The sequence below is a fragment of the Coffea eugenioides genome, chromosome 1 (assembly GCF_003713205.1).
Source record: "Coffea eugenioides isolate CCC68of chromosome 1, Ceug_1.0, whole genome shotgun sequence".
NCBI classification, from domain to species: Eukaryota; Viridiplantae; Streptophyta; class Magnoliopsida; order Gentianales; family Rubiaceae; genus Coffea; species Coffea eugenioides.
The window spans coordinates 2,397,279-2,410,015 of NC_040035.1; the positions used below are offsets into that span (position 1 = coordinate 2,397,279).

The window sequence follows — 12,737 nt, forward strand, 5'->3', positions numbered from 1 at the left end:
CAAAAAATAAGTATGGCTGACTAATTTTACGTAAAAAGAAAATTCTCTGTAGCTTGCTTTGTTTATATGAGTGGTTATAGTTTAATAATAATTTTGAGTTGTACTGTAGTTATTACTTGGATTGACTATTCATGCTTTGCCAGCACGTACGATAATTGTAGGGAGGAGAAATGTACAAATGCAAAAATTCGTCGTTACGAATGAAGAATAGTATATCATGATAAGCTGAAGATGTGTTTGATAGGGATATTGGGTATTAATTTGATTTGCTACTCACTATTGTTGTTCCCTGGGCTGCAAACGAATTTAATCGCTTGCAAATCGATCGTGAGAGACTCGAGTCCAGCTAGGTCAACATTGAGCTCGAGTCAAGTTCAATCTTGAACTCGAATTCAAAAATATTAAACTCGTTAGCTCGCGAGTCTACTCGAACTCGATTATATATATTATTTTTTATTTTAATAATAAAATTAAATATATATTCTTAATATTTTATTATTTGTTGAGGAAAATTATTATTTTATTTATTTTTTAAAAATTAAATATTTTATTTATTTTTTTTAAACTCGAGTTCAAGATCGAGTTTTACATTTTGAGCTCATCGAACTCGAGTTCGAATTTCATAAACTTAGGTTGAGACTGAATTTAATTAGTTCAAAACTCAACTCATATTAACTCATTTGCACCCGTAATTGTTCCCATGCTGGTACGAATGAACAAAAAATCGGACCTCAATATGGAAGGAAAATTGAGAGCAGCACAACTAGCAATTCATGTCAATATAGCAATCACATGGTGTGCTTAACACTAATCAATATGGCATAAACATAAAAAAATGGTCTTGTCTTTCCGAAGGAAGTCTAGAATCCAAAATAGAGAAGGGAAAGGTGGGGGGCTGTTTGTGTTTTTAAACTCGGATCAAACCGACTGGTTCGACTGGTTGAACCGAGAATCAGCTAGGCTTTCAGTCCGAGTTCATTCAAAAAACCGCCCTAAATAAAAATTAGTCAAAATCGGGTCTGTCCGGGAATTGAAAATAACCATAAGGACCGGGTTTGTTTCATTTGTTTGGTATTCTGCTTTTTCTTCTTCACTTTTTGACTGTTCCTATCCCTAACGAGATGATCACTAACCTTTAACCAGGGACGGAGCCAGAAATTTATTTTTGGGGGGGCTGAAGTGTATTAAAATTTTTTTTTTGTGACGAAATAAATATATTTAATAAGTAAAATTTAGAATCAATAATTATAAAAATAATAAAAACATATAATTATACATACCCAAAAATTTGTTATTGATTAACACTTGAAGTATTGGTAGTTGTTGCACTCGAATAACGAAGAGGAGGCAATTGCATTCTGCGAGTCTTCATCCGTTGAAAACGCTGCAATATTTGCTCATTTTCAATTGTTGCAAAAATATCCTTCTCGATGTATACAACCAGACAGTCATTCATCCACTCGTCTCCCATTTTGTTGCACAAATCAGTCTTGACAATAGTCATTGCAGAAAATACTCTTTCAACAGAAGCAGTCGCAACTGGTAGAACTAATGCCAACTGGATCAGACGATAAACTAATGGAAAAACTGTATTTTTACCAGTTTTAACCATTTGTTGAGCAAGACTTCCCAAATCTCCAACTTCTGAAAATTGAGGATCGCGTTGCACATTATAAATATAATTTCGAAGTTGAGACTCAAGATATAAATAATCGTTACTTGAGAAGTCTTCAGGATATAAATCAGCAAGACGGAGTAGTTTCTGCACATTGAATTGAGAGAAAGAACTTTTTGGATCAAGACATGCTATGCAACTAAGCAATTCCGTGCTAACTTCCGAGAAACGATTATTCATCTCTTGTATAATTAAATCAACAACCTGACATCACAACAATAATAAAATTAATAACTAAGAAAATCTGCTAACAAGTAACAAATGTAATGAAATAATAATTTCAAAAATAATACCTCACAAAAATTTCCACGCGATAATGATGAAAATTAGTGATGGTTTGACCTCTGCGACTGCGCCTGGCATTGCCACGGATTGCTATACTGTCTTCCATATCAATCACGGGAATCATATTCAACTCACAAAAATTGTTGACTTCATCTAAAATTATTTGCCATCCCTCTTCCCTAAAGTCTTGCAATTGAGATTTCATAGTATCAATCAAACTCATGGCTTGGACAATATTTTGATCCCTTTGTTGCAAAACAAGTGACAAGTCATTTGTGATTCCCAATAAATACTTCATCAGGTGCAATGCAAAAACAAACTCATAATCATTCATTCTATCAATCAAACCCCCGGCCATACCTCTATTGTCAGAAGTGGTGGCATCATCTTGTATATTTCCCAATATTCCAATCACCGAAGCCCACATAGAGGATAGACGAAGTAATGTTAGATAGTGTGATCCCCAACGAGTATCCCCTGGTCTTGCTAAACTAGTTTCTTGATTTTTGCCTTTTCCACTAATAATATCTCCACTGTCTAAAAGTGTAACAATCTTATCATGTTCTATTTGTCTTAATTGATCTCTCCTTTTACATGATGCTCCAGTTAAATTGACAATCATAGAGACATAGACAAAGAATTCACTGACAATGATATTTCCCTTAGCAACAGCAACAATAACTAACTGGAGTTGGTGAGCAAAACAGTGAATATACATCGCATAGGGATTTTCTTGTAATATAAGGGCCTTCAAACCATTGAACTCACCTCGCATATTTGAAGCTCCATCATATCCTTGACCTCTCAATTTGGATAATGATAATCCGTGTTGCGCGAATAAAGAATCAATTGCATCTTTCAAACAAAGAGATGTGGTGTCAGACACATGTACAATTGCAAGGAAACGTTCAATCACACGCCCTTCTTTGTTCACATATCTCAAAACAACTCCCATTTGCTCTTTCACTGAACTGTCTCGAGACTCATCAACTATTAGGGAAAAATAATTGTCTCCAATATCATTGATTATAACACTTGTGATCTCTGAGGCACAAGCATGTGCCAGATCTTTTTGAATCATTGGAGAAGTTAGTTGATTATTTGCAGGAGCATTTTGATTTACAACCTCAAAAATCTCAGTATTTCGCTGGCTATACCACTCAAACAATTCAAGAAAATTGCCTCTATTTGAAGAACTAGTTGACTCATCATTTCCACGAAAAGCCAATCCTTGCTTCAAAAGAAAGCGGGTCACATCCAGAGCAGCAGTTAAACGGGTGCGATATGCAATATCTATTTCGCGCCCACAAGATCGTAGCACATTTGACACACTATGCCTTTGATCTTGAAAACTTTCAAACTGTATTCTAGCATCATTATGGCAACTATTCACAGCTCCAATATGTTCATTAAATCTTTCCATTGCCTTTTTCCAATTATTGAATCCCGTTTTTGTAAAGGCATCCTCTGCATATCGACCTCCCTTATTTTGTGTTTTGAAAAGAAAGCACCAAAAGCAAAACGCCGCATCTTTCGATATGCTATACTCTAACCATACAAACTTTTGATACCAACTATCTTGGAAACTTCTATGTTGTTTACCAAATGATGTTTTTGGATACATATGGCCAATCGGTTGGCAAGGTCCCCTAGTCAAATACTCTCTTCGGACATGGTCTCGAAGAGAAATATCAAATTTCTCAACTGATTTTCGTAATCCCGGATCACTAACAATATCATTTAAATTCAATTCCACACAAGATTGATTTTGAACTGGTTCACTAATATTAGGCTCATTTGAAGATTCACCACTACGGACTCGTTTAGGTTTAAAGAATCTCTCCATTTTCTGTCACAATTAAATAATTGTGGTTAAATTCAATAAAATTATGCAATTCAATAATCAATTAATTTAAAATTCATATAAATAATTCTTTAATTTAATAATAAATTCATATTACTTATATTTCTCAATTTATAAAATTCATTATATAAAATTATCAAAAAGTTAAAATAAGGTACAACTAAATACCCATATAATCTCTAATTCAATCTCATAAAATTTTGAATTTATATTTACATTCAAAATTTCTAATTCACATAATTAATTCTTAAAATTTCAAATATAAAACTAACAAAATTTTAAAAACTAAATACAACCTAAAATCTATACAATTTCTAAACTAATTTCTAATTTAAATTTAATATCATTAAATTTTTTAATGTAATCTTTCAAATTCTTAAATTACATTAACATAAACTAAATAAAAATTAATCTTAATCAAATTAATAGCAAGATACTCAAAATTCAAAAATAATTTAAACATATAATTAACAAAAATATAAAGATGAATATTGTAATTTAAACCCAAAAACTAACCTAAAAGATTTATGTGAATGGAATGGTGGAGAGTTGGAGTCTTGGAGCCTTGAATTGAAGGCTTGAAGCAGGATGGTAGAATCTCAACTGAAGCTTCTTGGAGTTCTTGGAGCCTGGCGTCTTCTTCTTGGAGTTGGAGTCTTGTTTGCCCTTTGGCACTGGCGGCGTGCTTTTGCATCAGATGAAGCCTTAGGGCTTCATCTGATGTATTTTTTTTTCCCCTCATTATACAAAACGACGTCGTTCCACTAAAAGTGAAACGACGTCGTTTTGTATTTAGAGGGCAAAAAAAAAAATTCAAAATGAAATGGGTCATCTTCTTCCTCAGCAGTCAGCACGGCAGCGGCTTTCCAGCTCTTCTTCACTTCCTCTGCAGCATTCATGGAGCCATGGAGGATGGTAGATCTGGATCACCGTGGGGGGGCTGGGCTGGGCTGGGCTGGCCGCCGGAATCCCCTATATATAGGGGGTTTTCCGGCGGCTTGGGGGGGGCTTAAGCCCCCACCAGCCCCCCCTTAAATCCGTGGCTGCCTTTAACTACCCTATGTTCTCTCACGGATACTTCCATGGTGGTAATCTAGCAAGAGCCTTTCATGGTTGCCATCATAGTTGCTAGATCTGGAACTTAAAAAAAAAGGATGGCTAGTTCTGAAATAAAAAAAAAGGAAAAGATGAATCAGCAAGATGATGAAAAGAAAACAAGGATTGAAACTTACGAGCTAACGAGTTAAGTATCTTTAAACTCGAGTTTGCTCGAGCTCGATCACTTCAATTGCGAGTAACTCGACTCATTTGGACCTCTAGGATTGATTGAAGCTCTGATGTGGTATGATTTTTCTAATTATTTATTTATTTGACTTGTACTTTTTTTTTTTCAATGCTCCATTGATTTGTTAACCATTCTTTTCCCTTTCTGGTATTAGGACTGCATGGTTATTATTATGTTTGGGATTTTAAGAATGCAAAGTTCAAGACCATACCACTTTGCTGAAATATTTCTTGAAAGTTTCTTTTACAATATATTGCCTAATATTAGAACACTTGTAAATGCCTTTAAAGCCTATTTTGTGTTCGTATCGCCCATATTCTTTTAAAACCGGCCTGATATTAGTTAAAAATAGTAAAGATCGTAGACTCAATATAATTTGCCTGAAATTTAATAGGACCAAATTGATTAATTTTCTAAATATCAAGGACTAAATTTTCTTCCCTGAAACAAAAAGAACCATTTTACCCACATCCTAATTGTTGAGGACCAAAATCTAATTAGTTTAAGACTGAGGCGGAGGACAACCACCAGAAGAGAGGTAAATGGAGTTCTGGAGGGTGGTTGCCCCTCTCTTCTGCTTCTGTTCCTCTGCCGATGAACTCCAAAAAAAACAAAAAATGCAATTCCTTCTTTCTAAATCCAAATCATATATATATATATATAATAAAGTCGTATCCTCATACTTATCCCTTCATATTTTTTCTTTCCTACGTGGCTTAACGAGATGGCAAGTAGTTTCCTACGTGGCTTACTCCTTTTTTGTTTGGATATATATCAATTCTTATTTTCTATAAAAATTCTTAATATTATATGATTCTTATTTCTTACCCAAAAAAGGAATTGGAAAGTAATGCGATATAAATAAAAGAGACATAAATCTCCTCTATTAGATATATAGGAATAAATGATAATATATTTTTTTATAGTGTCCTATTCTTTTTTGTTTTAACAGCTTCATCATAGATCCTTTTTATTTTAAGATAATTTACCCATATATAGAACAACATACAAACAATCTAGACATGGAAATTAAAGAAAGTTAGCTCGAGAAAGTTTTTACAAGACTCACAATCCCCATGCATAATTGATGTACAAAGAGAAATGACACTTCATCTGATTGAAAATTTCTGGAAAAGTCCATAAAAAAAATGGAGTGTCATCAACCAAAGAAATAAAATCCCATTATCATAGCTAAAGAAAGATGAGATAAAACATTAGATATTTATTGAAGTTTTGCACCCCGAAAGCCCCTACCCGACCCTCCGTCCGTCGTGTCCTCCGCTCGTCTTTTTTTTAAATATATTTCTGCTAATAATTCCTTAATCACAATACATCTTTGCCCAGATGGTGGAGAGTATTTCGTGTGTGGATCCACATCATAGGAGTCCATGAACTTAAAGGACTCGATATAGTGGAGGTGGTCTTTTAAGGTCGATAAAATCTATCTTGATAACACATTTGTAAATTTATTACGTACAGGTTTATATACGTGCATAGTACGAGTCACATAAGGTCTTATTTCCTACCCAAAGTTATTTGGATGATTATGGTTTTATTTCCTATAAGAATTCTTAATATTATAAGATTCTTATTTCCTACCCAAAGTTACGTACTTTAAGCAACTTAAATTAAGATAAACATACTTTTAATGTTCTTATCAATATCTCTTTGTATTCTTATCAATTCTTATTTCCTATGTCTATACTACATATAGCCTCTAATATATTGATTTCAAGTATCAAATTCATGGTTAGGTATTTCCAGTGCAAGCGGTTAGTATATTAAAGTATCGATTTTGGGTTTTCACTCCTTTTGATTATCAGGTACACATTTTTTCAATATATATATATATATATTTAAAAAAGGCATGTTGATCTTCAATTGTAAGAGCTTAGTAACATATCTTGAATTTTTTTTGTTTTATTTTCTATTTGATTTGTATGAAGACATAGGATTTAAACAAGTACTTTCATCGTTATTTTTGTAGGATTTTTTCTAACATGTTTGTTAATTGATTTTTGTGATCATATACTACGATGTTTGTTAATTTGCCTTCAGGAAAAACAACCAAAAACAAAAGGTACTGGAAAGTAATGCGATATAAATACAAGAAACATAAATATCTCTATTAGATATATCTGCAAATTCATTAGTTAATTAAAAGACTCTGGCCGTTTATTTAATTATAATCTTTACGTATTGTTATACACAAACTTGAATGCGATAAATCATTTATTTTTTTTATATTTAGTTATCCTACTTTGCTATCATGCAGTGATAATAGAAAATCAATAAATGCTAATTTGCACGGACAAATCGAGGAGAATGTTCAAACAGAAAAAAACAAAAAAAAAGTTTCTGAATAGTAGAATATTATTTGATACTATTTACTGCACTTTTTATTTATTTTCAAGTTTTTGAATGTTATGGTATTGTTGAATGTTATTTTTTCTATTTTTGAATTATTATTCACTGAATTAGATGTTCAAATTTATATTATAAGAATACTTTACATTACAATGCGCACATGGTAATATACTTAAGACAAATTATAATACATTATACATTAAATATGTATTTTATATCGACATTTTTATAAATTGACTAAAATTTATTATTTTTCGACGATTCCCGTTCAACGAACGGGTACAAAACTAGTTCTATATATTTTGGATGTGAAATACGAAGGGGCAAAAGGTAGTTTTGGATGACAATCATTTTCTTGCACAGTTGCACGTACCTATTACGCGTTAATTTACAACAAACTCAAAGAAGTCATTGCAGTTGGTGGAGTCAGTGACCCATCTTAATGTGATAACTTATCTTTTTGGAAGAATAATTAAAAAGTGAATTAAAGAATGATTAGTGGTACAAATCAGTCACTACCACCCAATAAATACTGCAAGTTGTCATGTGAAAAGGATCTTCCGTTTATTTAAATGTAATTAAAGGCAAGGGGATTGCCGCTTAAGCTACTCAATCACAACATGTGCTAGTAATAAGCATTTAGCTGTACATGTCTTTCGAGGTGGACATAAGGTGTAAACTATTTAGCCAAACCTGCTTTTTTTTAATTTAATATTTTCAGGTTCATTCATTTAAGATACGTTTGACAAAATTGAAATTTCAAATCTGACGTTTGAAAACCGACATCTGAATCCGTTAAATTATTAAATTATAAATACTGAAATCATAATATTTGAGCTTATTCTGCATTAAATGAAATCCTACACAATTTGGAACCATTTAATTAATTAAAATGCTCAATTTCTTGTTATCAAACATGTCTAGAAATGTTAAAGATTTGAATATATTAAGCAAGTTTAAGTGCTGAAGTGAGTTATCAAATAGGGTTTTATTTTGATTTGCTACTCTTTTTTTTCGGAGACGACAATTGTAGTATATCCTAATCTATCCTACACTAGGGGGAGGGGGTGGACCTAAAGAGGTCTAAGGATAATCCGGAAGGGACTGAACTACAACCGGACCAAATGGGTGCACTACGTACTCGTCTGGGTTTTTTGAAACATATCCACATTTAATTGTGGTGATTGGTGGGATGGTGGCCACAAGCTCAAAGGCTGATGGTTCCTTAATTTCGGAGTTCTGATGGCATCCGGTGCATCAGTGCTGGTATGATCGCAACCAAATCGCAACCAAGAAGGAAGATTTGCTACTCACTATTATTGTTCCCAATGTCTGGTACGAATGAACGAAAAATCGGACCTCGATATGGAAGGAAAATCGAGAACAGCACAACTAGCAATTCATGTCAATAGCAATCACATGGTGTGCTTAACTCTAATCGATATGTCACAAACATAAAAAGTAGTCTTGTCTTTCCGGAGGAAGTCCAGGATCCAAAATATAGAAGGGAAAGGTGGGGGGATGTAGGAGGAATGAAAATTTTGTGCAAAGAGAGGGAGATGGAGAGGGCCTAGTCCTTGGATAAACACCAAAGCCGTGAAGAGGAAGGGAGGAGAAGTGAAGAAAGAGGAAAGACATTTGTAGAAGGTGTAAATGAGTCTAATAAAATCAAATGTCATAGTATTTAAACTTGTTTAGTTATTTTAACGAGTTTGAAATTTTATTAAAATTTAAATAATTTATTTGTCAAATTGAAATTAAATAATTTTTTTCAGCGAATATAAAATATTATTCAATTTTAAATTAATTAATTGACGAATCAAAATTGAATGAAATAAAACTCGATTCGAATATTGAATAGTTTGACTCCTCTTCCAATCCTATACATTTGTTTGGCGCTTCGGATGGTGGTGAGTGAAAAAGGCTTTTTATAAGATGTGCTGATTTATCTTATGTTTCCTGTGGCTTTGGTATCAAGTGAGCATTATGTGAAGTTTTTTCATATGTCATTCACACACATTAGGATGTGTGTTCCAATATGTTGCCTGTGCTTTTCTTTCTCTGTTTGAAATACGAAAATACTTTTATGACAAGAACATGAAAAGCTGGATTACCAATATTTCATGGGGAGAAGGAATTGCTGACTGAATCTCATCTCTCCAACCAAATGACTTGTGAAAGGCATAACAGGTGTAAGTAGTACTGTAGTATCCGTCTTGTGAAACACAGTCACCTCAGTTCATCTTCCTCATTTGATACTGATACTGGCATCTTTTGTAGAACTTAAAACTTACACTTTTCCTCTTTTAGCGAATCAACAATCAGTTATTCCATTTTTCCGAACGAATATTCACATCATTTGAGCTGATTTCAGCGCTTTTCTCAGCTCCATGTTAGCTAAGGACGGAGGTAAAATAGAATTCAACTGAGGAGGTTCTCTTATAAAACAAAGAATAAACAAAATGAAGTTTCTAATTCTTATAATCTTATTATGATTATCATTATTTTGTTTTTTCGGTTTTTCGGTTTCGACCCTTTCTTTAGTGAGTGCAGACTGCAGACCATAATACACGTCAAGGCAACTGCAATGCTAGTGGTAAAAAGTAAGATAATGTTATTTTTCCAGGCCAAACCATTTTTCTTAACCTCCCACCCTTCCCACTCCCAATTGTTGAGTCCAAAAATTTGAACCCTCAACCAAATAGCGGGGGAAGTCCCTGACTACTTGGCCAACTTAGATTCTTCTGTCTGAGAAAACAAGTTTCATCGGCTAAAAGATTCGCATCTGAAAAGTGTAACATGTTGTTTTCATAGGTATCACGAACTATGTCTTCTGGAATTGTGCAGATGTCAAAATGTCAATTCTTTTGGGCTGAAGAAACAAATGACCATTTCTTGTCTTCCAGCATCATGATTTACACATTTGCGATTTTTTCCCTCTTCTAGTAGTGCAGGATCTAGTTTGACATTGACTGATGGCGATTGTACTATGATGCATTGACAGCAAGGGGGGGGAGGTGGTGCGTGTCATTTCCAGCAGAATTTGCTGGGATGCTATTAAATGTGCATATAAGACCAGGCGAATATCAACCTTCCTTTTACTATGTTAGGCTGCCTGATTTATGCTATCTGTTCATTTACCATTGACCAAGCGCGGCTCCATGGTAGACGAACGGTTTATTTTCATCAATGGTGTGCCATTGTCATGTTCTCAATTTGCTCCATCAGATTGCCTATTGCTTGTCTCGTTTATGATCTGGCAGATGAGTCTTCTTCATTTTTCTTCAGGATGCAAATCATAGAGAAATTGTGATCTGGTGGCCTTCACCTCCTCTTAGTACATTCAAGCCAACTGTTGATGGTTTGGCGAAATTAATAGGTATAGCAGTAATGGTCCTCCCCAGGTTGTACCGCACTGGCATTATAAGTTCTATGCAGAAGCTCTTATTAAGGAGGAGGTTGAGATTAGATTTTCCAAGAAGGCATATGAATTTTCATGGTTTATGGATTGAAATGCTTGCTGGTGAGATTAATCAAAGAATTAGTAGAGGGGAAGGAAAATCCAACTTCTCATAGGTATCCAAATAGTGCTGGCGCTGCATCAGTAGAAAGGAGATGCAAGCATAATCGTAGTAGCAGACTTGTAAACTAGATAGGTTGCATGTTTTTCTAAATGGAAGCAAGGCACCTTATATCTTGTACTTCTCTTGTAAGCTACTTAGTCACTAGTGCATTTACCTTCAAAGGAAAAAAACATCGGAAAAAATATTAATACAAAAGAATAATTATTAGGAAAGACATACTTGGTACAAGCATATACGCAATAGGGGTTAGGAATCAATTAAATTGATCAAAGTTTACTGAAAATGAGGGAGTGAAAAAGAACGAGAATTAATTACTAGCAGAAAAAAAAAGGGCAAAAAACCAAGAAAAACAAACATTGCCGCAAGCGAGGGTTTCCATTGACATCTCTTGTACATTTCCGATTCAGCAAACTTATCAAATCGGGAACTGAACTGTATTTTGTTTTAAGTTTTAACTGAAGGCTGAATCAGTTAAATCTCGGGCTAAGCTCTACAACCTCAGGAAGCATGTCTAAGCGAAATTCCAGAATTAGTTTCTTGTTAGATTATTTATGTATGTCGAGCACATGTAGTTTGCAATAGACTTGGAGTTTTTCTCATAGTTATTAAACCCAATTTGATCTGGTGGTTCGACTCGTCAAGTCTGTGAACTGGTCATTGAACCAGGCCAAATTTTTTGACTCAAACATTTCTACAAGTGAACCGTTGACTTTTTAACGGATCGACGGTTTAATCGGTCAATCCGATGAACCATTCGATTTTATAGGGAACCCAGTTTACATGTTAAAAATTTTTAGATGTGAAGATTTGAACCCAAACTTCTTGTATATATGCAAATGCAATTACCACTACAGCAACAACTCATTTGTTGATTGTTTAGTCTTTCTTATATTATCTATTAGACTTTTATCCTTATTTTATTTTTTAAAAATAAAATTTATTTGGAATCTTTTAATAAATTTTATTACTCCCCAAACTCTATAAATTATGAAACGAATATAAAACATAACATATCACACAATTCATTCTAATATCGTTTAATAACTATCATAATAATTTTTTACACACAATTCATGTCTAATAATCTTTTGCACCTAAAATTCATAAATAAACCCGATAATTACACTTAAATAAAATTTTATACTTGAACTTTGATAGATTACTAATTGAATTTAGGTTTTATTAATTTTTATAAGAATTAATGATTCTATAATAAATTAGGCAAATTCAGCATTTACTATGACATAATTTATTATAGTTTTAACTATATCAAAAATTATGAAATATAATATTTAAATATATTTAGTGACTCACCGGTTGAACCACTCACTCACTGGTTGAACCAATAACTCATTCATCCACCTCTTTCGTCAGCTCCCTTTCGGACCGGGTTTAATAACTATAGTTTTTCTAGTCGAACTTTGGGAAGAAAACTGAAAATTGAGTGGCCAAGCTGATTTAACTTGAGACATTACTTCATGGTGTCAGTAAATTAGAGCTGTAGGCTTTGCCATTGTGTTCCCTTCTCACAAGTAGGATTAATCAAATCAAGCTTCTGGGGTCAATACCATGATTTGGAGCAAGGGAACATGCACAGCGAAGGATAATGTCCAGAAGTTTCTTCAGCTGTTTGTTAGAACTCGCGTGTCATTTGTGGACTCTCAGCAACTTTACCTC

General features: G+C 33.7%; 1 protein-coding gene across 1 annotated transcript; it reads right to left on the reverse strand.

Annotated features, from left to right (window-relative positions):
- Positions 1-1,291: 1,291 nt before the first annotated feature.
- Positions 1,292-3,806, reverse strand: LOC113760594 (zinc finger MYM-type protein 1-like). Its single transcript, XM_027303241.1, has 2 exons — positions 1,974-3,806; positions 1,292-1,879 (listed from the first exon to the last, which is right to left on the reverse strand). The coding sequence occupies exons 1-2, from the start codon at positions 3,804-3,806 to the stop codon at positions 1,292-1,294; spliced, it is 2,421 nt and encodes an 806-aa protein (XP_027159042.1).
- Between the last annotated feature and the right edge of the window lie 8,931 nt (positions 3,807-12,737).

Bases quoted from the DNA above. Each gene is read 5' to 3' on its own strand.
- LOC113760594 (XM_027303241.1), bottom strand. From the start codon at position 3,806: ATGGAGAGATTCTTTAAACCTAAACGAGTCCGTAGTGGTGAATCTTCA. The intron at 1,880-1,973 runs GTGAGGTATTAT...TTGTGATGTCAG, and splicing joins ATTATCGCGTGGAAATTTTT to GTTGTTGATTTAATTATACA.